Source organism: Centruroides vittatus, unplaced genomic scaffold (assembly GCF_030686945.1).
Source record: "Centruroides vittatus isolate TY-2023 unplaced genomic scaffold, ASM3068694v2 contig_620, whole genome shotgun sequence".
NCBI classification, from domain to species: domain Eukaryota; kingdom Metazoa; phylum Arthropoda; class Arachnida; order Scorpiones; family Buthidae; genus Centruroides; species Centruroides vittatus.
The window spans coordinates 1,458,128-1,485,552 of NW_027122381.1; the positions used below are offsets into that span (position 1 = coordinate 1,458,128).

General features: G+C 36.7%; 1 protein-coding gene across 5 annotated transcripts in view; it reads left to right on the forward strand.

The window, feature by feature from the left end:
• The window catches only part of LOC136979426 (rhotekin-2-like), a 31,962-nt gene that overhangs the window by 2,579 nt on the left and 1,958 nt on the right, over positions 1–27,425 (forward strand). For 2 of the 5 annotated variants that reach the window (XM_067275404.1, XM_067275405.1), the window contains exons 2-10: positions 8,671–8,867; positions 8,954–9,003; positions 19,769–19,943; positions 20,011–20,164; positions 20,312–20,337; positions 20,404–20,608; positions 20,681–20,806; positions 20,877–21,036; positions 21,110–21,226. In XM_067275404.1, coding sequence (XP_067131505.1) covers positions 8,671–8,867; positions 8,954–9,003; positions 19,769–19,943; positions 20,011–20,164; positions 20,312–20,337; positions 20,404–20,608; positions 20,681–20,806; positions 20,877–21,036; positions 21,110–21,226 — 1,210 coding nt within the window. Of the gene's footprint in view, positions 1–1,133; positions 1,426–6,376; positions 6,633–7,249; positions 7,271–8,670; positions 8,868–8,953; positions 9,004–19,768; positions 19,944–20,010; positions 20,165–20,311; positions 20,338–20,403; positions 20,609–20,680; positions 20,807–20,876; positions 21,037–21,109; positions 21,227–27,425 lie in introns of those variants that run through there. The other 3 variants (XM_067275406.1, XM_067275403.1, XM_067275407.1) reach the window with 3 other exon arrangements.

A 27,425-nucleotide genomic window follows, 5' to 3' on the forward strand; every position in this document is an offset into this window, starting at 1 on the left:
ACGCCACCCACGTGAAGTACGTCGAATTTGTGACGTGTGGCATTCAAATTTTTAGTTATAACGGTTTTTAGACAGCAGAAACGTCCTATTTATCCGGTTTTATAAGGTGGCATATTGTAATTTGTAGCTTAAAAACTCGCCCGTTGTCTCAATAGTGTAACGCAATTTGTACTGTGTGGCCACTCTATTGGGCAATAATTGCGTTAAAAAATTCCTACAGTAATTACTACTTCCTAGTTGCTTCCATTTAAATGTAACAAGCGTTTTTTTGGGGAGAGAGTAGTTATTTTACTTACTGTGGTAATAAAATTTCAATTGAGCGCTTATTTCTCGGTGTATAAGTAAAATAACGAGTTAACGAATAACGATTTTCTTGTTAAAATTAATGATTTTCGGGTGTATTTTGGATTCGAAATCCTAAAAGTAATCCGCCCTTACGAAAAAAACGTGACTCATCAACCGCGATTTTGCGTGATAATTTTGTTACGTCACCTCGACATTGCGTTTGTTATAATATTTATAAAAAAATTGTTCAAAGACGACGATAGTAGCATATTCTGGAAATTTATCTCGTGTTTACATATACGTATCAAGCATGCCAAATGGGAGGACCGTCTCGCGTGGCGTACCAAAGCTCGCTTACACCTTAATGACGTCAACAACAAATACACGCTCTACATACATAACACCATTGCCGTAATTATAATAATGCTTAAATGCGATGTAAATAGCCGAAACGAGCCATAAATTGTTGGGTATTGAGCGCGAGATTTCGGGAACGAGGAAGAAAAATAGAATTCGGCTACACATTTTACTGGTTGAAAATGTTCCCAATTTTCCATTTAAAGTCTTCTCGTTTTCTCTTATTATAAAATGCAGCCGAGGGCCCGGTTAATCCGGATTTTTTCGGGATAGTGAAATTCGATTAATGGAATTTGGGTCAAGTTCGCGTCACGCAGAAACAACGTGGCATTCCTTTTCGCACTCGTGATTATCTCCACCCGTAAGTCGGCCGCCATCTTTAAAATCGGCGGATCGTACGATGACGAGGAGAGACGTCGTCGTCGACGACGTCACACGGTATTGCACTCGGTCTGCCTCCCCCTTCACGCGCAGTTTGTACCGGAGTAATGCGAAATTCCCGGTAAAGGGCATCGTCGAAATTCTTCCGCCCTCCCCCTTAATTTAGTAGAAGGAAAAAAAGGAACTCGCTCTTTACTCGCTCTATTTGCGGCAGGCGTTCGAGAGTACCTTCCCCTCTACCTGTTGCCTACATCTGCTCCCCCTCCGCGCTAACTTGCTTCCTACCTGTCATCGGTTGTTTGCTTACATCTAGTCGAGAGGTGGGAAGCGATCGAACAGATGCAGCGCTATATCTACGCCGTTTGGAGTAGCAGCGTACGATTCTGTTATGTAAATACTAAGGTGAGTAAGAATTAAGTAAAATCGCCTTTGTGAATAATAATTTCTCGTTAATCCCTGGGAAAATCGGCGATGGGAACGAGTCCTCGGATCAAATTTTCGCCAGTGGAGATTTCACCTGGTTCTGCTCTTTGCGAAAAACGTCCGAATAACTCGAACCCCTGATCAAATTTTTTTACATCTCGATTCTTCGAGCGGTTGTGGGTGATCCGACGGAGGATTTGATCTCGGATCGAGCGAGACGGGACTTTTTTCAACGGTAGAATCGAATTCTTAATTGTAGATTTTTGTTTGTTTTGGGCATCTGTACGAAGTATTATCGCTTCCGCTCGGTTTCCTCCTCCGTCTTCGTCAGCATCCACCGTGATACAATAAACATTAATTATTGACACGGTGTTTCGATCTCGATTAGATCCTACCGAGAGTATTATGTGCAATTATAAGTAATACGCGTTGTCATGTATTTTTCATCGGGATGGTGTCTTTTTTTCCGGCAATTTGCTCGAGATTTTGTCGGATTTCTTCCCATTTTCGTAGGCATTAACTGTGTCGTGTCTTCTTTCCCGTGTTGCGCTTTTTTAAATCTCGATTTCTTATCGCTCGGTGGTTATAAGTAGTTAAAAATAACCAAAATTCATTCTATATTCTGATATTTTTAATAAAATATTTTGCATTTTGTTTTTCCTCATCAATTTTCCAGCCGATTGGCGCGAGGTGTAATTAACGACTGGCACCCCAACCTCTTCCTACACGCGTAGGCGTTAATGACGCTGCTTTATTCTCGCGACGGCAGCCCGAAGTTCTGGATCGAGTGACGATTAAACGTTTCAAAAATGTTTAAACTTCGTCGGAGTTTCATTATTCCCTTAAACAATTTGGCGTAGAATCCTAGTTTTCAGGCAGCCGGTTTTCGCGTTATCTTGATGAAACGTTCTACGACGGACATTCGGCACTCGTGCTAGTTTTATATTTATAGAGAAATCTCGATTCGCTACATTCACGAGGAAAATGAAGATATGCAAATGAGGACCGAAGTAAATTTATCCCCAAGGAAAAAGATACGCTCGAGTGTGAAGCGTATGGTTAACGTCGTTTGCGTCGACGAAAGTACTAGTAGTCGCTTTTTCTACCAAATTAGAACGGAAAAGTTGAGTAAATTTCCAAGATGTTAGCACGCGTGTACGTAGTCGGGTTTGAGGTCACGCGATGACCCCGTAGAAGCGTCTTTTTCTCGAACCACCCACCGGTGGGTGTCGACCGAATTTAAGTCGTTTCGCCTTTTTCCCCGCTTCTAACGGATTTAAAATTCGATTAGATCTGTTTTAGCGCTCGTCCCATACTGGTCCGTCTGCTTTTTTCCGCCCTTCGCGCCAACACGAGTGGTGCACACAACTCGAATTTATAAATGATTTTTTTTCTTGGAAGAATAAGGAAGTGTCTTCGGGTTTAATAGGCCATTTACAAGATTTTTAATTATGTTCGAGTGCGGAGGAACCTTTTTTCCATGGTTATTTTACGTGACCGCGTTGTTAACGACTTGTAAAATAACGCTGCGTCCTATCTATCTGTGTTAACTGATACCATCGTCGAAGTAACTCGGCTAATTTACTTCGTTGTCGGCAGATGGCGCGGATTGCGGTAGTCGAAATTTTGGCGCTGGATTTCCGAAGATACTTGGCGTGATCTTTTCGACTTCCTTTACTCGGATCCCGTGCTTAATAACGTGGGTTAAATCCACTTTGCCCACGCTAAATAGGTTTATTCCATAGGTTCGGTAGTTGTGAACTCGAAGGATAATTAGAAAAATTTAACCATCAAATCCAAAAACATTTTCTGGTTTTGGATTTTTTTTTGCGCTTTCTTGCTCGTCGACTCGTAACTCTTTTTGAGGATTCGACTTTTCGTGATAGTAAACAACTTAAAGATGATCGATCTGATGGATTTAATTCAATTTTTTGTATGTTCCCGTCTGTTATTTATAGTCGATCTGGTTTCGGAATCTCCACCGAGACGTCTGTCACGTCAATGATCGTGTTCACGAAAATATGATTCCCATCAATTTTGGAACTCGGATTTCTTTAATTTCGAAAGGGAATCTTTGTGGCCAGTTTTTTGTAGCGTGAAAGAGAAATCGCCTCTTTCCTCAATATATTTTTCTCTCGTTCAGAAATATTGGTTTAAGGTTCGGATTCTCGAGTGTGGGTGAGAATCCTTATTAATATGCGTTGCCGCATACCAGGTTTGGCCAACTCGTAGTGGAGTACGATCGATTTTCTGAAGTCAAAAATGCCGATCTACCATCGCATTTTTATTTATTTTTTAAGTGGGAGTTTATTAACCTATTACAAAATTTTCTGCAGAACAATATTTATTTATTGCACGGCAATTGGCGTTTAAGGTTACCTCTTTTTGCGAATGACACTAAGGCATAAACCGCATTTAAAAATTTTTTTTGTTGCGGCCAATATTTCCGTATTCGTCTCGTATTTCTCGAGTTTTCTTTGACAAATACAATTTCGCGCGTAACTTAAATTGTGTACGGCTCAACAAAGCATTTTCTAAAACAGTATAAATACAAAAACATGCTTCATTTTTCGTGTTTTTTTCTCGCTCTCTTTGTAGGAAAATGAAAACCATCGTTATCTCGTACGTCATGGAGTTAGCAATCCATACTCATTATCCGCCGAGAATCTATGGTTATCGATACTTTAATAGTTCGTATTCCCACGGAAATTGTAGACGTTATATTCATTTTAACGGGCCATCACCATCGACTTCTCGTCCGTGATTATCCTACACCTTTTAATTCGATCGTCGTCTTACTTATATATTTTTTTTCGCCATTCTATAGGATTTTTGGCTAAGGATTCGAAATAGATATCGGTGGGTAAGTTTCCCATCCTCTTTGGAAACGGATTCGGCTAAGTTCGTAATCACGGTGCATTCTTAGAGTGGGCCTATAGTCGAGCGAGTTTTCATCCTCTTAGTTAATTCTGGACACACCGACGAGGTCGTCGGGAGTACAGGTTACCGGGGAGACAATCTCCTTCCCAAATAAAGCTAGATTTACACGAGAACCGTCTGATTCATCACCGAGATCAAGGTCGTGCGACCGGTTTTCGGCGACGACCCCTTGGAAAAACGGGTAGTCGTTCACACGGGCGCCCTGGCTATCACGTGACAGCTGTCAAATTTTGTTCCAAACCGTTTAAATCTTCTTTCGGTTAAATTAAGTCCGGATTTCCACATCTCGTCCGTATTTCTCTTTGGCTCTTCCATTCGTGCGGGATTTTACCGTCATTCGTCATTCTTAAAGACGATCCCTAGCAGAGTCTGTACTTCTCGGAAATCCCGAAGGACTTAAGACGGTTCCAAACGTTTTATTAATCTACAATTTCTAGAATATGCCAGCGAGTTATCCCGTCCTTTTTTCCATTGCATTTTCCGAGGTTAGATCCGATCGATGGAATTGCAGATTATCGAGTAGTCTATTTATATAAAGTCATTGGAGTTTGCCAAAAGATAAAATCGAAGGGTTGCTCCATTGCTTACAATTCTTCTTTATGTTCGAAGATGGTGAAGCAGCTTATAATTTGAAGTTCGAACAGTCTTTAATATAGTCGACCGTTTCAAAGTCGCGTGGAAAGACTCGTTTCTGCGCCTAGTTATTCCAGAATTTCGAAATTCGGACGATTCTAGAGTCGTTTCGACTGTAGAATCCAGCTTAATTCTCGTTTTCTTCCAAAGTGTATTCACGCGCGAGAACTTTTTCACTAAAATTGGCCGGTAAGACACGAAGTCGAACGGCTGCGACGATGTTTGGTGTCGCCGCACGAAAAAAAGGTTCAAAAATAATCTTATTTTTTAAAATGTTTTTTTTTTAAGCGGGAAATGCGGCACTTTTTACTCCCTCTCTTAAGTAACAGGTTGTTAACCTCGCAGGATTCTGCGCCTTTTATTCGCCGTTAAATATAGAAACATTTTGGCAGCTTCGACGCCTCTAGCAGAAATCTAATTGTCTGCTTCTCCGACGGAAAAAAACGGCTGTCGATTCGTCCATCCGCCTTCCTTAAAAAAACAAAAACATTATTTATGGAAGAGACTTAGACAAATCGTCGTGTTTTCCCCGTCTTTCGTCCCGTTTAATTCCGATCACGAAGCCAATCATCTGCTTTTTTCGCTTGTTTTATAACGTAACTTCCAAGAATCAGACTGCTTCGATTTTTGCGTAATTCCTGGAAGTTTGTGTAATTTAGAAATTATTTGTTTTATTCTACAGGAGTTTAACTTTAAATCGAGCGAATTACGCGTTACCCAAAACGTCTTGCTGGTGACACGTGACGGAAAAACGTGGGTTCGCATCTCGTCCGTTCCAACACCTACTCGTTTCCGAAATTTCCGAGAAAAAACACGAGCGTAAATATACTTCTGCGTCAAACACTTGATACTTCTCGTGTATTTATTTTTTTCTAGCGAATTTGTGTTTTTATAGTCGGCGGCTTTCTATAACGTCTAAAAACACTTTTCGCTTCTAAGTAGCCGCTGTCAATCGCGAACCCGCGCTGGCGCTGTGCGCGCTACACGCGGGTGATTTCCGGATTAATTGTGCCGAAATTTATCCTGCGGATTATAAATTCTCCTGGTCGAGAGATTTTTGGTGCCGCCGGTCTGGCCCTTTAGAAAATCCTAACGGAATTTCTCGAGTTGGCAAACACGACGGAGTGGTCGTCCTTGAGTCTGACCGGGTCCACTTCGCGCGTCCACCGTCGTCGACCCACGCGCCGACGTCACCGGCGTAACATCTGTTCGAAATTGTCTTTAAAAAAGACGTTACGGAGCCTCGCCTTAACCGGAGAAAGTCGAGGACGGTGTCTTCTCGCCGCTCGGGGAGTGTGACGGAGGAGCACGTGCCGGCGCGAGCGCGCGCGCCCTCCCGACCAAACTCTCGTCGTAATCTCGCGGCGGAGCGAAGTTTTCTGTCGAGCGACCCCCGCGTGCGGCTCATTGGCTCCAGTCGTTTCGATGCGAACGGGAGGTGGTTTTTTTGGGGGGTGTTCGCGCGGTAAGCACCAGAGATGAACTATTCTTGTTTCGGTCCCATTCATCACGGCTCGTGCAGGAGGCCGGAAATCGTCGTCAAACCCAACAGACTGCGAGTCATCCAAGATTTGGATCTGTACTTCATCAGGCAGATTGCCCACAGCCTGCAGGTGAGAGCGTGTCGCGGGGTTTGCGTAGCTCGAAGGCGAAGACGTGGAGGAAGACGACGATCTTTTTCTCCTCTCGTGTTAGGCATGGCCAAATCGTTCCTTTATATAAATCCGGGAATCTCCGTTTATTGATACGCGTCGAGAAAGATGCTCGAAAACAAAACGTCGAGTCTATTTTAAGTATTTCCGCCTTGCCCCTTTTGGAGCGCTTCGGGATCGCGTGACGGAGAGAATCGGAAGTTTCGGGTGAGAGGTGAGGCGGCAAACCGGAAGTTACCGGTTTTCGAATCTCTTCTGGGTAACGGAGGAAGTAACGCGGACGTGCTGACGAAAATAAAGAAGATGCTAAGTTAATTTAAAGCTTCCAAGGACAATTTCCTGGATCTTTTGGCATATTGTCAGCCGCATCGTAATTCTGTTTTTGTTCTGGAACTTTTTTCGCGTGGAGGAGGTGCGGGAGGTCGGGAAAGGGCGGCAGTAAACGTGGAGCGGCGCCTGGAATTTCACTTATTTCGAGGATTACTCGAAAAACCGTCTTGGAAATTTGCATAATTCGAACGCGCCCGGTGGATTGGCACTCTTCCCGTTTCGTCTGTTTTTATTTTGGTTGCCAGCTTAACCGTTACCGAATTTAGACGGTATTTTTTTATACGTTTTAATGTTTTTTTTTTGATATTGCGGTCGCTTTCGAAGATCTACGACGGAAGGCCGGTAACGCGAGAACTTGCGTTACAAAATTCGGACCAAAAAAACGGTCACGGACGTGGAGACTTCGTAAGAACTAAGTGGGTCAGGGTGCAGATGGGGACGAACGTTTGAAAATTACTTTATATATACATTTTTCTCTCCTATCTTCTCCCCTAGTTTAGTGCAAGTTCGCTTTCTTAGCCCCTTTTCGCATAGTCTTGCGCGGTGTTGATGATGATAGTAATGACGATTCCGGAGGGTGCGGCTGGCTATCTAGTTCAAACCCACAGAGAAATGTAAGGTAGTATAAATTATCTGCGAATTTCGAACTTTGAGGTGCATTCAACTCTATAGGAACGGGTGGGTGGGCTTCTCCTACTCGTGACCTTGACCGACTGCTATAATGATGTATCGAATCACCGGCCGGGGATTTTTTCCGATAGCGTCACAGCTTTTTCTGTCGCAACTTCGTAACAAAAGGAAGTTTCTGGAATTGTCAAATATTAATAAAAACTGACCAGACCGACTTGTTAGTAATCGCCTTTCGGAATATGCAAAGTTAAGTTTTTGCTTTGGGTTAATGTTACAACTAGTCGTTATTTTACGCGGTTTTTTTATTATCGAGAAATATTTTAATGCACCACGACTCTTTTGTTAAGTGGATAAAGACATAAACTATTGAAACTATTTTTTTTTATTTCGAGAAATAAAAAGATTTGGTAACTTGTGTACTTAAACAAATGCACTTTGCTTTCTTCTGAAGTGTCTCTCCCCCTCCCACTGTGTGTCAAATAAACATTTTTTCTGCGGTTTACTTTATTCTTGAATCTTGCTTTTGTAATTTTTAAATAAAAAAACAGTTCACAAATTGAAAGTTACATTATTATTATTTTTTGTCAAGTTGACTTGCTTTCTTTGCCATATTTTTCATAGCTTTATTCTATATTCTTTTTCTTTATATATTTGTACTTGGCTTCGAAATACAAAATTCTAACTGCATTCGCAAGGTTAGGACGTGGCCGAATTAGGTTTGTTTGTTGAGTTGGTGGCAAACTGTCTAATGGATTGTTTTAGAGCCGGTTGACTCGACTATGGACAAAAATTCCAGTTGGTAATACCAACTGTGAAGAAGGTTCTGATCATAAAAACGTTCAATATGTAAAATCTAGGCCATTCGAGATTTGAAAACTTGACAAAATTAAATTTATAGCTAGTTAATATGTCAACAATTGTTAACATCTGTCTTCTAATACAGGTTTGAGGCAGAATTAGTAACTTGACTGTCACTCTCTTTGTCTTAATATGGTGAAGGATGAAATTTTGTAATGTCTTAATTTCTTTTCTTTGATAGGAATATGAGTTAGAACAAAAAATAGATCTGGAAATCAAAATGAGAGAGGGAACGACGAAACTGTTGGCCGCCTGCAAGCATCCGATCCAGAGTCTGGAGGCCGCCAAGTCGCTCCTGACTTCCAACGAGAGGATGACTGCGTACATGGCCAAGTTGCAGCAGAGGAAGGCAGCCGAAAAGAGGGCCAGAGAAGAGGCGTACGAGAAATCTTAAATATTTAAAATTTGGGGAATGATTAATGTCTTGCCTATTTTTCTAAACTTGTGTTCTTATCAATATTTAGGACTCCGTCTCTCAGAGTCTCCGGTTGCAATGCCAGAGTTGCTGTCTCGGGTCTGTATGATTTTAAATTATTTTAATTATTTAAATATGATGCAAATTTTTATGGTTATTTTTAATCATTTGAGATGATTTTAATTTGTTTTACTTCATAACAACAATAAGACTTGTATAAATATTTTTTACAAAAAAATTAATGAGCCATCAAACAAAAATCCCACATGAACATGCAATGATAGCATCAAATGTGTGTTTTTAATTTACATATATATAAATCAAATGTAACACACAGTGATATCTACATAGTCACTTGGAATTTATTTAGTTACATAAAATTGCTGTGTAATTTGATTGTCTTGTGTGTCAGTTTGAACTTTTTCTTCAAATGTTGTACAATTATTATACACTTTCACCAAATGCAAAATTAACAAGACTTTTTCACATTGTAACTGATGAACAGTATTATTTTTGCAAATATGATGCTGCAGTTTTTAATTTTCCATCATTGTCTTTCTATTGTATGATCTATATACAAATCAAAAATAAAATAACTTATACTAAAACACAATATGTTAAAAAATTTATAAATGTTGAACTAGTAATAATTAATGAAACAAAATAAGTACACAGGTTGACACTATTACTAATTTTTTTTTTAACACACAATTATTTGCTGCATCTAACTACCTACATTTATGTACTGTACTTATGTACACTTATCACTTATGTAGTGATAGGTCTACACTCTAATATTAATTGTATATTTATATTTATATTGTCTTCATTAAAGTTGAAGATCTAGTTCTGCAAACTTTATGGTTCAACTTCTTATCTTCTCTGTTTTTTACAAAGACAACCTTTTTATCTAATCTGTAAATCTTGGCCGAGATTACCGAGCTTTCGGAAGTTTTGGCAACGTCGATACATTTTTTGAGTTTTAAAGTGTTGTCGTGAACCTTTTGGGCCTTTTCAATTATTTTGCATACATTGACTAGAAATGGAAATTTTGTTTTTCTTATTGATTTTGTATTGTGTGGCCATGTGAAAGAACTATATGCTCTGTCCAAAGAAATTCTTTATGCAATTAATTAATTTGAATCTCCTTTTAAGTATGATTCTAAATGCAAACTGTGCATGTTTTATTTTTCATTTTGGTAACTTTTTTATAGTTACTTGTTAAAACAGTGTAATTTGTTTGTATTAAATATGGTAGGCAGAAAGTTAACATCTACAATAGATTTTTCAAATGTTGTTTATAGTTATTTTTGATATTTGAAGTCATTCTTGATTGATCATGTAAGAGTTTTTCATAAAAAAAGAGTATGTATTAAAATTATTTAAAAATAAATATTTGGATGATTTAGAAAAATATAAATGTATTCCTTATTCCTTATCCTCCTTATAAAGAGAATAAGGAAAACATACATATGGTAACAGTTTTCTTTTCTTACAAATGATTTCAAAGTAGTAAAATGTGGCGGCTGTGTTATAGTACCAACTGTGCATGTATTAGCATTCTTAAACTCAATTCAGATATATAACTGTGATTGGCTATGAAATTTTTCCACATTTTCAAATACCTTTTTAAGTTCTTCAGAGATTTTTATTTAAATAGGATATGGAATGATGCTTTACAAAATTAAAAATGTGTGATTTGAGCAATTTTTTTTTTTCTGTCGAATGAATAAGGTCCAAACAATTGTATGGGGAGTTAACATACTCTTGTTTCAAAATATTGCTGTGAAAGTGTTTGTCGTGCTCCGAATTATTTTTGATAACAAATATTTGACAAAACTGTTCCATGCATACGAACTTATCAGTTTTACATAGTTTAATTTTCGATAGAAAATTATATTTGTGATTTATAAAAATAGATGAGTATATCTGTAGTTTTTATATTAATTAAGGAATTAAAGGGATAAAATTAGTTACTATTTTGGAACTTATTTCTTTTTAATAAATGCAAATATGGATTTAGATAGTATAGCCATAATGATTGAATTTTCTGTTCAGGATACAAATGAGAATAAAGTTTCTAAAAGAGTTGCAAAATTAGGCTATTAAATAGTTGAGCTGTTTGCAGAAACAATACTAAACTGTTGCTCGAGTCTTTCTGATGTTTTTGTTATGGTTTTAAATTTATCCAAAAACTATGGAGCATAGCCAAAAAATATTTTGTTTTCTTCATTGGTTCATGCTAAAAGATAATTGTTTTGTTTGGTGCAGTTGTTTTGACTAAATCACAAATGAAAATTTTCATGGTCTGCTTTTGTTATTTTTTTTTCTTAATTTGTGTATATTTTTTAATTTAAATTATTGTAATCAGCTTTTTGTAATTTAAAATGGTGACTTGAGTAGATGATCTCAGTTTTTGTTTCTTGAAAATTAAATTTGACAAAGATATCATTTGGAGAATTAGTTTAAATTACATAAATTGGCTGTTAAATATAAAATGATCTTATTTTGCATCTAGATCAGATAATTTTGCTTTAGTCACTAAGTTCTAAGCATATAGGGAAAATCATTTTGTCTATTAAAAATATGTTATTGGAATTTAGTGTAGTGGCATTATCATAGCTGATAACAATCTACTGTTTGTTCATTAGTAAAATTCTTGATTTATATTTGTATGATAGAATGAAAAATAGGATTTAATCTTACCAAGATCATAGGTGATGTGAGTTTATTAATCTAAATGGAATTACTATTGGTTGATTTCCTTCTGTGCGCAAAAGATCTAACCAGTATAATTAGAAATAGAGACCAAAGTTATCTAAGAAAAAAGTCCAGATCAGATTCAAACATGTCAATAGGCGATTCTTTCTACATGAAAGACTTGGCTGACAACATTTAGGAACTGTGTGGCAATTTAAATTTTCAGTGCTCTCATTACTCTGCAAATAACAAAATAAAGTTATGATATATTTCATTCTTTACAATCCAAACCATGTTGTATAATTTGTTTGTTTCCCAAACACTAATAAGTGCCACACATTTCAACACCTGGCATTTTTTCTCATCTTTATTTAGTTGAAACTAAACAAAGATGAGAAAGAATGCCAGGTGTTGAAATGTGTGGCACTTATATTTGTTTCCCAAACACTAATATTTCATTATATTTAACTGATAATGCAGAGCGCACAAAAGTAAGTTCAAAGTGAGACTGTGCTTTGAAGTTCAAATCCGAAGTTTTCACAATTTTTTGTATTTTGTTTTTTTATTGAGTATTTAATCAGAAATATTTCTTTTTGATACAGTTTCTTTGTTAAAATATTTTAAAAATGCATATTAACTTTGCATTTTAAATAACATTGGAAGAATATTTACATAAAATGAATCATAAATTTTGAATTAATTTAAAAATATCCTTGGCTAATGAAATTTAAACAAATAAAAATATTAAAGTTGATACTTAACTATAAAATTTTACTTATTTTATTAGTTTTCTCTTGGGGTAGTGTGTAATTTTGAAATAGCTTGAATTTTGCAAATTCCTGGGACTTTGAGAAATGTTTTAACTAAATAAATATTGCTCAAGTTTTTACATTTAGAAATTGGCATCCAGAATTTAATTGTGTAAAGGTTTTTGAAAGCTTCTGATTAAATGCTTTCTGCATTTTATAATGGATTTTATTAAAATTAAAACAATTTAATGTTGAAATAAGTTATCTTTCTGCTTCTGTTCTGTTTTTCAAATATCAATATGTAACTGGTTCAAACACTGTTATTCTCTAGGAATTATCACATCCACAGATTTCAAAAGTATTAGCCAGTCAACAACTTTATTTTACCCAGATGCATTTCAGAAATTACAATATTTCCCTCCTTGGTGGGCTTTCTATCAAACAAGCCAAAAGAAGCACAAATGAAGTACTTTTTTGATACTCTTACACAATATTTCAACCTTTCAAATGGTTTTATACCAATATGTTAATACTGAAAAATATAATTTTTAAAGGAAGATCTATAATGTAGCAAGACAGGCTGCAATTCTTAATCGTGTTTTAATTTAAAAATAACTGTTTTGTGTATGGTCTCAGTTTTTGTGTAGCTAACTCCATTCTTGAGATTAAGGAAGCAAGGGTAGACAGACAGATGGATAATAGTGGGAATCACTATTATCCCATTATAGCTCTGCAATTTGAAAATTCATCAGGTGTCTTTGTAGATGAATTATAAACAATCGTTTCTCTGCATTTAAGTTCTTCTGATTTTTTTCATAAATACATTATAAATGTGTTTGACAAGAGTTTTTATTTCTCTTTTAAATGTTTAAATCAAAGTCTACTCTACATGTATAAAATACTTAGCTTAAAATTGTCACCAAAAATATATATATATATATGTTTCTATGAAGTTTATATATATATATAAACTTCAATAAATCAGCAGAAATCAATAAATCTTTGTAATTTTTGAACAAGTGGTATGTGTGGGGACGAAGCTTTCTAGTGTATACATATACAAATAAGTTAAGAAAATCATTTTGTATGGGTTAAATTGAAATTGATCAAAAAATTTGAATGGAAAATTAAAGGAAAGGAAATTTTAATAGGAAAATAATTGTAGAATTTTCTATTTTCACATTGTATTTCCATTATAAAACTTTAGTTTAACCCAACTTGGCCTTTCTCTGTGATCTGAACGGAGCTATGTATTTGAATATAAGAAATATACAGTGTTTTCTTACTAATTACAATCGTTATTGCATTATTCTTAATAGAAATTGTAAAAATCAAAATAACCTATTAAAACTTCATTGAATTACTTCAGAATTAAATATAAAATTATTATTTTTTGAAAATTTTTAAAATTATTGTTATATGAATATAAGCAGTACAAAACTTTGTCTCTGAATCGCTGTGTTATGTAAATGAATAGAGATGTTAAATGACATGGCTAATTTTTAATTGCAAATCATTCATATTTTGTATTTCAAAGCTGTTTGTTATTCTGTGGAATTTAGTTTAAAATCGTAAGTCCATTTTTATTTATAGTATTGTAGTTATGGACTCAAATTTTATTTTATTGAATGTGATGTAGAGGTATATATTACATTCGTCCAAATTCAAATGGGTGTTAACTACTAAAATCAGTTAATATGATTTATATAAAAATTCACAATATTTTAAAATATAATTATATAATGTTTGTTCATAATTTTAATATGAGAGTTAACAGAAAAATTTCACAAAAAAAAATAAAATGCATTTACTTAAGCAACAATTTACAGAAATGATTTGACATACACAAATATATTCTGTCTAGATCTATTCAGATGATAAACTTTGCTTTGTAGATATAAAATCATTTTTATATTTAGATTTTAATTTTTGCTAAATATTTTAAAATTGCAAAATGTAACAGAATTGTTGATTCACTTTGCAGTTTTAGTTCTTTCTTTTTTCCATATTTCTCTTGATTCTGTGTTGTCTCCATGTTTTTATTGGCTATTGGTATCTTATTGCATATTTAGTTTTTATTAGTTTACTTTTTCTTCTTGTTTTTTATACACATGAAAAATTACTCCAATAATGCTACATTTTATGCAGTTAATAAATAAGGGATGTACCTTTGTTATTATCCAGCAGGTATTCTTTTATCATTTTCAGCCTAAATGTACTTTCTACCTAATAACTTTTATTTATCTATATATATCAATGAGTTTATACTAGAATATTCTTAATCACGTCACTACAGTCATCCTAATATAAAATATTTTCAATTTTTTTTATTGTCGAATTTGACAGCATGCATAAACAATGTTATATGGATAATTATGTATATAATTTATACATTTCATTGGAATTTAATATCTAGTTTCTATAATATCAGATTTTATGGTCCAGTAAGATCTCTTGCCAATGAAAAATATAATGAACAATATAAAGCAAAGAGAGTCTTTCAGGCAGATCTGGCAATCTGTTAGGATTTTAGGAAATATTCCACCAATTGTTGCTACTAACTGGCCCTGTGTGGTCTGCAGGCTGCCACTCTCTATTTTGAGTTAAGACTTATTTCTAATTATTAAATTTATTGTCACTAGGTAGCATAACTGTCTACCTATAGCCAAATTGATTTATATGTAATTATTTGCTAGTTTTAAAATAGCCAAACTGATCATTTGGCAATATTAACAGTAAAATGTAAAAACTGAAAATCCTGTAAGATTAAAGCTACACATTTTGCATTAAACAGGAAAGCAAGAATTACATTATAAATTGCAAAATTATGTGTTTTTTTTTTTTTATCAGTTCAAACCCGACTGTATTACTTAATAGTCAGTGCCACAGTAGATTTAGTGATGATCAAATTTTTAGTTAATTATTATTTATAGTATACTCCTTTATTGTTGACATTATAGAATCCTGTTTCTACAAGAATTCTAAGTTTAAATCTGATTTTGTATTTTCATATTCTTTGGATCCGGATTCTTTTATTCTACTATCCAATGCAGTTTAGGCTATCCATAATGAATAAAGTTAAATTTGATCATATAAACAGTCTAACAAATGCAATCTGATCCTTCTCTTGTACGCCAAGAGCAAAAACAATATCTTTTCAAGTTACTGTTTTTGCTCTTGGCAATTTGTTGATTGTCAACATTTTCAATGGGACAACCACGTGTATCAACACGTGGTTTTCTGTGCTTTTCCCTTTTAATCACACACAGTCTGTTCAAATCGATGGTACCAACGATAGCTGATCCGATTTTTTGGCGGATCTTTATCGAAACGTTTGTGGAAATGGCAGAGTACCATTGTAATTGAATTTGTCTTGAGAAGAATGCACGAGCATGTCCTACAAGTAGATATTGATACTTGTCATTACCTGCATATCGTTTATCGTTACATTTTGCGGACAGGTAATATCCGACCGAAATTGGATTTTCCAGCCGAAACCAATCTTACGCTATTTTCGATGAAGTTAAACTTACATAGTAAATATTAACGAAAATGAAAATTACATACACATACATACGTCTGAAAATGAATTTATTACATCAAATTTCATTTTCAGAACGTATGTGTAGTGTGCCTATAGTTCAGATTACTATTTCTAAACTAGCAGACACGGCCACGCGTTGTTATGGCTCAAAATGTATATTATAAATGTATAACACTTCCCCCGTGGGGGGAATTTTCAAAAAATCCCTTCTTAGTGTACATTCTCTTGACGTACCCTATTAAAACGCAATCAAACACGCATCGAAAATAGTATAATAAAAGTCGAGTTCTTCACAGTAAGCCTTAATCCTATCTCTCTCCCTCGCAAGGGAATATCGAAAAATCCCTTTTTAGTGTATATTGACGTAACCGATTAAAACGCAATCAAAAACGCAAAAAACCGCATCTAAAATAGTATAATAGAAGCCAAGTTCTTCATGGTAAGCCTTAATCCTGTCCATCTCCCCCCAGTAGGGGGAATTTCGACATGTATATTATATAAAAACATGTGCGTATTCGAATGCAACGTGGTGTCAAACTTTCAAAGGAATCAGTAGGAACAAACAAACGTTATATTTTATTTATATAGATAGATAGAAAATGATCTGCTTTAGTCCATTCTCACAGAAAAGCATAATGCCTGATAGAAAAGCAAACTTAGGTCGTCGGAATTAGCGCCATCTGTTGGACATAAAAGCCTTAATCCATATATAAAGATATTTTTGGAAGGGGGAAATGGTGGTCTTCACATATGCCAGAAACCTTCGCGGGAGTGTATTAAACAACTTCCCGAAGTTTCATGGCAATCGGATAAATGGTGTGGTAATGCATGAAGGACAGACAACATACATTCGTTTTTATATATGTAGATAACTGGCAGATTACTGTATTTGAGAAACTCGAAAATATATTAAAATGTCAAATCGGCCGATATAGTATTGGTAACATTGTTTATATTAGAAATCAGCTTTAGTAATTTGTTAATAACAACTAATAAAACGTATTATTTATGTTAAAATTAAGAGTTTCGATTATACAAAACGTTTCAAAATCAAGCCGCAGACCAGCAAGATTTCCAGTTCCTATACCCGATGCCATACTGGTTGGTATAGATATTTCTGCGGTATCGGGGCATCACTAACAAGTACTGACCTAAACTTTGTTTTCCTATCCGTGATGGCACGCTTTTTTATAACAGTTTTTGTTTTAATTACGCAAAGTTGTTCCGTTCATTTGGTATCGTCGTTTATTTTATTTCATACAGTCGGAAATTCTCAGGAAAAGCTTTTCATAATTTAGCAGGAAATCCGGGTAGGACAAGCCTATTTCCGGTCAAAAACTAATGGGAAAATACAGTACCTAATAATTCTTCTGCTACAGGCTCCCAAAATGTACTGTTCCTTTAATTTTGACAGAACAGAAAAAACTCGTAAATACTTTTACAGTAATTGCCGTATGTTTTTAAGATATCTCCAGAGTGAATTCCCGTTCACCAGGCTCTAGTATTGTATTTATACCATGTGATTATATTAGTGCAGCTATGCCATGCCGTCTTTACTTGTAACCGTGCCATATCATCAGAAGAATCGAATTTAATTGGATTTTAAGAGCAATTTTTTCTAGCTTGACCATTTACGTACGTACAGTGTACATTCTCGTGTATATACTGGTAGATCCGACAATCCGTTTCGTCACCGAACCGGTTCAACCGCAACAATTACTACAATACATTCCTTAATCGTTTTCGCAACCTCAGCCTGGCCTGCAACAATTGGTAAGACGGATTGGTAAGAGTTGCATTCGAAACATTGGTAGCGGCGTGACCAATCACGCCGCTACCAATGTTTCGAATGCAACTGGGGAAAATGGTCATTGCTGTCGACTGGTGGTCAAACTTTGTGCATCGCACCTTTTGAAACACCTAGAAACAACACTCTGTTTTTAAGTAGATTGGGATTGTGTGTGGGTGGGCACGATTTTGTTCAGACTTTGAAGCTTAATAACTCTCGTTCTTTGTCGAAAATTTCTGAAATTTTGCAGGGAGATTTGTTTATTAGGGGCATCGATACTATTAAATTTTGGTGGTTGAAGGGTGTGTCATATGTCCAGTAGGGTCGTACTTAATGACGATTTTATTCATTATTAGCATTTACAATTTTTTATAAAAATCCAAACGTTCAAAATTAAGCGTTTTGATATTTTATAATTAAAAAGTATAAAAAGTTTTTAATAATAAAATATTCTAACAGATGGCGCCTCGCACGCAGTTTTAAATGTTGCCAGGGAAAGTTAAACAACTCGTTATGGAGGAAGTACGTGTATAACGCGCATCGGATCCCGAAAGTGTCTTTAATACGTCGTAGGAATTTTGAAGTTATATTTTATACGACAAATATTTCTCGTTTTAGTTTAATATTTTAATTAAATCGGCGTTTTTATTTCTTTATTGTAAATCCCACTCGAAATACATTTTGTCTTCCGTTTTTCCAACGAGTAGAATAGAGCCAAAATATCTCATCTTTAATTATCCCACCCAACAAATACATCGCGATGTTCTTCAATATCACGAATACGTTGTCTTGGATATATATATTCAAGACAATGTATTCGTATTCGTGATGTGTGTGTGTCTTAAAAATTGGCGAAGACTTGGTGTATAATCGATGACGAAATCCGCATACAGTAATGGTTCCGACCTTAACATATTGATACATAATACTAACCCGTAACCAGTCGAAGACGAATTTATAAATATAATAACTTCCTAGTTTTCATTGAAAGTTTGCCATCTGGCACGGATTAATTAAAGTTGAGTAAAATTAATCGCCGGATAAAAACAATTTTAAAATAATAAAATTGTTAAGGTAGAAAAAACCGGGAAGTTACTGGCCCCTTTTACTTTTCGCTAATAAGTAACGTAATTGTGGTCAAATTGTTACTCCACAAACAAAAGAAAGAAATCGATATAATTTTTTTTTACATTCGTTTTGGATTTAAAAAATGCGTACTAACATGCAATATTAGTTACGCCAAAAATGTAAAAATAACGAGTGGTTCCGGAAAATTTTCAATCAAAATGGCGATTTCCGGACCAGACTGGAGACACTTATAGTTAACCGGGGTCTAAGCCTTGCTTAACCAGTCTCGATTTTCATCTGTCCAACGACGATCTCGTACCTACAACCGGAAACATGGTAGAAAAATGTTTCCGATGGCGATGGCGAGATTAGTTTTACGCCAGACCAGATTACTAGGACGTACGGAATTATCCGCAAATTCCATTATAAATTTCCCCGGCGTGATTTAAATTCAGCAGAAACAATAAAGTAACGGAATCGGTTTAGAAAAAATGTGTACAGACCATCGAATTTCTTAGTACTCGGCTAAGTTTGGCGGTATTTATCTTATTTTTAAAACGCCTTCCATAGTTTTGGGCTATAATGGCCGACAAATATTAAATATTTGTACCGCCTGCTAAATGTAATTCTTACAACCAACCATCTATTCTTACAACCATCTAAGAGGGAAACGAATGCCATTCCTTTCCCCATTGCCCGAGAAATATAAATTCTTTCCGTCTTTAAAATATAAAAATAGTCCGGACGAAGCGTACTTCCCTTATCTTTTAATGGGCGAAAGTGGTGGTTCGATAACACACATACTCAAGTCCATACGTCCCACTCGACGCGTTGGATTCGGTAAGGGTTTAGCGCTGCAAACGATAAAGGACGAGCGTATAAAACGTTATTTCGAGGGAGAAAACAAAAAACCCGAGCGGCGTGCGCAGGTTAGGGCGAGATAAGTGGAAAAAGTCAAACGGGCTTTCGAATTTTACCCGAAGATTTAACACCGATAATTTTTTTGCGGTTTAGATATCAGAATGCCCCTGATATGGAAGGACAGCGACCACTTCAAGAACAAGGGGGACTACAGGAGGTTCGCTGTCTTCTGTCTGCTGAAAATCGGGACGGAGATCTACGACACCGTCATGATCAACAACGTGGACCGCAGCATGACCGACATCTCCTTCGAAGACGTCGTGGTCTTGTACGTTTCCCGCCTCCCCCTCTTCCCCCTCTCCGCCCGCCTGACGTTTTACCCTACTTCCTTTCAGCAATCGCGTTCCTCCCAATTTCGAGTTTCGCCTGGAAGTGTACAGCCACGTCCTGCACGACGACCTGAGCATCGCCAGCACCCCCAGGAAGATCAAGAAAAAGATATCCAACTCCATAAGTAGGACCATAGGAAGGAAACTGGCGGCCAGTCTGGTGAGTGGGGGCCGCGCCCGCCCCAAACGCTTAAATATCGTCGCTGCCCGCGTTTTAGCGACGTCGCTAAAACGCGGGCATTCGGCGCCTTCGACAAACTTTAAAGCATTGAAATTCGATAAATTAACCAAAAATTGTATTTTCCAGAAAGAAGAATTGACTTCCATCGACATGTAAGTGGAGTTTTTCCCTTCTAGATAAAGCCCGGGCGCGTTTAAATCGGCGATTTTTTTCGGCAGAGGTCCAAAATTCGATCTGGTGGCGCACGCCACTTTGAGGCTGTCCGACTCCAGCGACGACATCCACACGCACGACCTGATCCTGGAGAACGCGGAGAACCCCCACCACCAGTTGCCCCTCTTCGGCCACTTCTGCTGTCGATTGGCGGTCCAGCCCGACTGCGCCACCGAAGAGTGCGCCTCGGGCCACCTGGGCCTGGTTCAGGTAAACGAAATTTCCCCCTTCCCGGCGGCGTTTTACCCGACGGAATTTTCACCCCGCTCTCTCCCCCCTCAGCGAGTGGGAAACGTGGGCGGTTGCCGGCGCATGTGGTGCACTCTGCGGAACTTCCGCCTGTCCTTCTGGGCCAAGTGCGAAGATTCCCAACATTCTCCGCCCGTCTTGTCCATCCCGGTCGACAAGGTAAGTGTCTGTCTCTTCTCCCGCTTTTTCGATTTAACACCGCCGTCTAAAGAGGGACGTTGGCCATCAGGAAACCGTGTGTCTGCCTGAGAAGTCTTCGATTCGTCCCCACTGCTTCAAGATCGTCAACCGTTCCGAGGGCAAGATGGTGGAGCACGTGCTATCGGCCGACACCGACTTACAGTGCGCCGAGTGGACGGCCCGCTTGAGTCAACACGCCAGGGATCACGGTGAGTGGCCGAAATTCCGGGCCCACTCGGTGGGGAGCGGGTCCGAGGTTAATTCTTCCTTTTTTTTTTGTAGAATTGTGGGCTCACGCCGCCGAAGCGCCGATGGAGATTCCCTCGCCGGCTCCGGTCAGGACCCCTTTCTGCCTGAGGTCCCGACAGGGTTCGCTGTACGACGAAACGCCCCTGAGAGGTGAGTGTCCGCTCTTTTTTCTTATAAATACCGTAGGCGGAACGTACCATCTTCCGTGGAAACGTCGGGTGCCATGGGGTGGCGGTTAGATCTAAAGTAGATACGCTGCTACACTCGCCGTCCGTCGGTCGTCCCTTTGGCCGCAGAAATACTTCCGCCTTTCCGGTCGGAAAATAGCCTCTTTTAAGCGCCGGTACGTAAATTGGCTCCAGGAGTCGATGGCTACCCGCCGTTGCCGAGTTTCCAACGGCTCGAAAGACGAAATAAAACTCAAAGCCTGCCGGATGCGGTGTCGAACCCAAAGCGTGTATAGTAAGCGGTGAAACTCTACTGTTACTGTAATTTGGTCGCTCCCTAGTAACGGTCGCATAGACACGAGTGATGTAACGAATATTCGGTTACTATCCGGTATTCAGCCTATTTTTCGCTATTCGGCCGAATACTTAAAAACAGGAGTAAGAAATTACAAAAACATAGTAAACTAATCATTTTGGTAACTTTTATTAATGCTGAACATTAAACTATAATTATTAAAGTTAATAAGAAATAGCATCTAACTAGTATTAAATTATTTCGTAATTAAATAATAATATAGCCTTTATCTAGCCCGATATCTTATGGAATTGATGGCGTTTAGGTTAGAATGTATCAGGCATTAGTGTTGTTGTTTAGTTAATTATGTTATATTCGTGTTCGCATATATTTTAATATTTTTTACGATATTTTAAAATGATTTACGAAACGTTTTATTGAAACTTATCGTATTTAATGAAAGAATTATTTATCTATTTCTAGAAGATGAGTAACTAATATACAATTTATTTTATATATAAAGCAAAGAATGAGCGTTTCTCATTATATACAAAAGATAACATTTGAAATCATATTAAATTTTAAAAATATTGACAAAAACAATAGCAACAAAATATCACAAAATTTCACCAATAGAAACCCCCAATAATATATTTGAACTGTTCCACAACTGAGGAGAAACTAGACCATATGTCCCCACTAAAGTATATCCTTAGGGTACTATTCAGTCTACAAATACGTGATAAAAACAAAATTTTAGTGCTTAATTAAAAAGTTAAAAAGATCGATTGCAAATAAAATAACTTATAAGTTATAACTTACATTTAAATACCAACAACTGCCGAATCGTATCGGGCTATTTACGGCTATTACATAAATTATAAACCAATTTGGCACTAGAGATAGACGTTAGGTGCCGTCTCATATTAACTTTAATAATTATAATTTAATTGTCGGAACGTAGTGACGACTAATATTTGACTTCGTGCATTCCTTGTCAACATTATAACTCTAGAATGAGTTGTCTGATCTTGATGAAATTTTCTAGGACGACTCACCATCACTCGAGGATGAACTGATTAAAATTTCAACTCTCAAAAATGATCCATACTGAAGAAAAACCCCTATCTCCAGTTCTACAAAAATGAATCATTTTTGAAAGTTGAAATTTTAATCAGTTCATCCTCGAGTGATGGTGAGTCGTCCTAGAAAATTTCATCAAGATCGAACAACTCATTCTAGAGTTATAATGTTGACAAGGAATGCATGAAGTCAAGTGTTAGTCGCTTCCTGCACGCATGTGTAGAAGCTTCATCTAGTGGTCGGAAAATATGACAAGCATTAAAACAGTAATTTTGAAAGGTAAATGTTATCGCTAACTAGATACACAACAAATATAATGAATCTTTATAGAATAATAAGTTAAAAAAAGAAAACTTTTTTAACTTATTATTCTATAACATGGAGCAGCAGTTATCATTATTGATGGCTTTACCATCCATTCTCTCCTTCATCCTCCTATCGTTGGTACGAAATTTCGATCTCTAAACGAAGAAGCTGCACAGAGTTCCAGATTGAGATGAAGTCGCTCAAATTCATCATCATTGATGATAGTGTTACCACCCGTCCGGTTTTCACCCGGACAGTCCGGGAATTGACTCACTGTCCAGGTGAACTATTAATTTTGTCCGGGAATTTCGTAGAAATTGTGAAATTACGATGAAACAAAGTTCTTGCAAATATTGTTATAAATTTACATCATTTGAACAACAAAAAACGTGTGAGGTCTTTCGTCACTGAAACTCATCTGCCATTCCGCCATGTAACTCTGTTTATGCTGACGTGTGACGCGCAGCCTGCCTCTCAACCTTTTTTTTTTTTTTCGTTTTTTTTTTTTTTTTCTCTGTTACTCCTACGTAAGTCCCTAGTCCCTAACTGCAGCTGATTTAGAACTAGCATGCACGTTATTCTTCGCATTGTAAAATGACATGCGCCAGGAACTTCTGTTCGAACAAACCTGACCTGCCGTCCGGGTCAGCGATTTTGTAAAGATGGCAACACTAATCGATGAAATGTCAATGATTGGTGCAAGAATGCTTTACATGATCGAGAAAGGATTGAGGGAGATAAGCCCCGAGAAAGATGAGCCATTTGATGGATTCTTTATCTCTTTGTTTGGTGATTTTCTTCAGCTTCCTCCTGTTAAAGATACTCCTCTCTACTCGAGTGTTTTTTACAATGTAATGTCCCAACAAGGGACCTTGTTGGGACATTACATTACATTTGCGTTTGATTCTTTTGAGAAGTTCATTGAACTTAGTAATTCTCATAGACAAAATAGCACTGATAGTTCCTTCACAGATGTCTTACAACATCTAGCTTCGGGTGATTTCTCTGATACAGGTATGAAAATTCTGACGACAAGAAATCGAGCCTGTTCATCCAGAGATGAACTTGATCAGTTCCAAACGGCAGTAGAGCTATATCCAACAAACGAGCGAGTTAAACAAAGCAACGAAGACTACTTGCAGTCGACTGGATGCCCTCTTGCTTATATAGCATCTGAAAACACTACAGATATTGCCCCGCCTTCGTCCAAAGATGACTCAGCTCTTGGTCTCTCCATGTATTTGTATCTATCAGTTAATGCCAGAATCATGCCGAGAGTCAACTTATGGGTGCAAGGAGATCTCGTCAATGGTTCACTAGGAAGTATACGCTACATTGTGTATGCTCCTAATGCTCGCCCTCCAGCTCTTCCTCTATTTATTTTAGTGGAATTCGATAGCTATCAGAGACCTTTCATCTATGGTAATCTGTTTCCAATAATCCCCATAATACGCTCTTCGAACGATGGCAGTATATTGCGATCTCGTAGACAGGTTCCCCTTGCCTTAGCATACTCGATGACTATACATAAATCAGGGATTAACTCTTCCAAAAATCAAAATAGATATAGGGAAAAAAGAGACAGCTATCGGCCTTACCTATGTTACATTGAGTCGAGTGAAAAAAATAACTGACTCAGTATTTATTGTATCTTGCATCTTTATTGCATTGCATTATTGCATCTTTATTGTAAGTCTTTAAAAAAAGACTTACAATAAAGATCGATCTGTAAGTCCAAGGCCCGTAGTGATAGTCAGAATTTCGTGAAACGTTGGCATAGGAATTAATTAATGGCTTATTCTGACCTTATATTTGTACCTTTAAATGATCCAATAAATATCAAATATATTGTTGAGAACGAATGATTGTTTCTTTTTCTCTCATAATCTAGAAAATAAAGGTGCGAGCAGCTTCGTTCCGACTACACGCTGATGCAGCGTTACTTAACTAGTTAATTAATTTAAATAATTTAGACCTACTGGAAGAAAAAATCGTAGTGACAGCGGGCCAATAGAGAGCAGGGTGCGCGATCCTTGCCAAAATGCGATTTGCGCGCCTATTTTCGTACGTGCGTTAATCAAGCCGAATAGTTTGGCCGAATATTCGGCCATTCGGCCACGCTCCTGGCCGAATATACTATTCGTTACATCACTAGTAGACACTCGTTGGTTACCAGGTTTTACCGGCCGTTATTAGCACGGTGGTTGTAATTGATAGCATCCCGACCAGGATACGTTTGTTAATGTTTGCAGACTGTAATAACGCCTTTAACGTTAGAAAAGCGATGTAATCGCTTTCCTAAACAAAAGGCGTAACTGGATAGCGAAGTTAAATCTTTTATTTCATTTGATACAGTTAAATAAAATTCTAGAATGCAGGATTATTAGGATTTTTTCGATACTGTTTACGTCTGTAAAAACATGTAACCAAAATAACTACGCCATTTATAGTTTACGTGACATATTTGATATAATTTTATTTTATATATTTCAAGCAAATTAATTAGGATAATAATTTCGTATACAGATAAAAACCTACCTTATTTCGGAACAATCGATTAAAATATTTCCAATTTATCCACAATTCTTCTCGATATTTTTATTTATCATCCGTGATTATTATTAGGCCTACATTTTCTACTAATTCTTGAATAATCGAATTGAATATAAACTTCTAATTTTTTATATTACGATGGCTTTTGATATTTATTTTAAAATTTAGATGTTGCCTGTCTATAACGTAAGTAAATAATTTACTTAAACAACTAAATTAACTGTAGAAACTTTTTTGTATGATTATACTGTATGTACGAAAATGTTCACGAGTAGTTTCTTACTTCTTTATAAACTAAAATTTAACAACATTATAAATAGTAATTTAACTAATATATATTACATATACACAACAATCAAATGTGTTGTTATACCATCGAAAGAATAAACACAGGCGCATAAAAAATGGTTTGTGATGTCTCAATATTCTGTAAATCCACCATTTGATTTAATTAATTCGAATATTCTATCGGGCATACATTTTACTAGTTTTTGAAGTTGTACTTGTTTAATATTTTTCCGACAATCCACGATAGCTAATTACAGTTCATTTACAGTGTTGTATTGTCTGTTTTCGCCATAAACGAAACGACTCGTAATGCTCCAAACATTCTCTATCGGGTTCGTATCGGGGCTCCGTGATGGCCAATCAATTATATTAATTTTTTTTTCGGCAAACCAATTTTTAGTTGACTATGATGCGCCAATGGTAACATTATCCTATTGGAATTGCCAGTTTTCTCGCCCAATAAGTGATCCAAAAGTTTTACAACAGTTCATACTTTTCTGAATTCATTCTATCTTCTAAAAACACAATGTCTGTTTTACCCCCATCCGAATCTGTCCACACCACCACAGAGCTCCCACCTCCCTGTCTGCTCATTCTGACTTCTTCGTTCTTCCTCAAATCATGTCAGTAGTGACTATAACAGTCAGATCCATCAAAATTCCATTTTATTTTGTCTGAAAAGACTATTTGTTTCCACTCCTTTGCGTGTCATCTTGTCTTTGGCCCACTTTAATTTAGCTGTTTTGTGCAATTGCGTTAACTTCGGTTTGGCAGCCATTTTTGTAAATTTGGCGTTGTTATGATTAGGTATACCTCTCCATACAATTGCTGGTGAAACTGCAATTGGCAATGTCGATGCTGCTTCTCCGACAGACAACGTGTTGATCGTCAGTAGCCGAAAAACCTTTCTTTCGTTTCTAGGTGTTACGAGTGTCTTCCACGAGGCTTAATTCTGCCATAATTTGTCTTGGAGATTGTCTCGTTCCTTTTTAGTTGGTAAATTTCACGTATTTCCAACTCTGTCAGTGTTTTTCCACCAGGCATTGTTTTAAATCACAAAATACCGTTTAAAATTGTCGCCACGTTTGTAATAACGAATGATACTACCCTCTGGTGACAACTAATTAAACCAATAATTAGCCTAATAAAAAAAATTATCATACTAATTTTGTGTGCTTGTGTTTATACTTTTGAAACAATCTGTGATAATTTTTTTTGTAATTGTCAGAGAGCGCTAAAAAATTCAGAAAATGTTTAAATTGATATTGTAAACAACATACTAATATGATACATACATTTCTATTGTTAATGTTTTTGTTGTTGAAAAAGTTGGGTGTGCTTATGATTTTGAATCGGACACTACGAGCGAGTCTACACAATCGTTACAAGGGGGCGCCAATATTATCGAGTGAAGAATTTAACAATGGCTTTTGGCCGCTCACCATATACACGCTTTAGTCGAACCACCGGATATGCCGGACGGACGACTTTTCTGGGTCAGAGGAGAGGAAACGATTGGGAAGAGAAGCGCCTGGTTCTTAACCGGCCGCGGCCGCATTCGAATACAAATACCGCGTGTTTATTCCGTAAGTCTAACAATTTCGGGAGTATCGGTAACGGATAGACGTTTTACGTATATTCTTAACCGAAGAGTAAG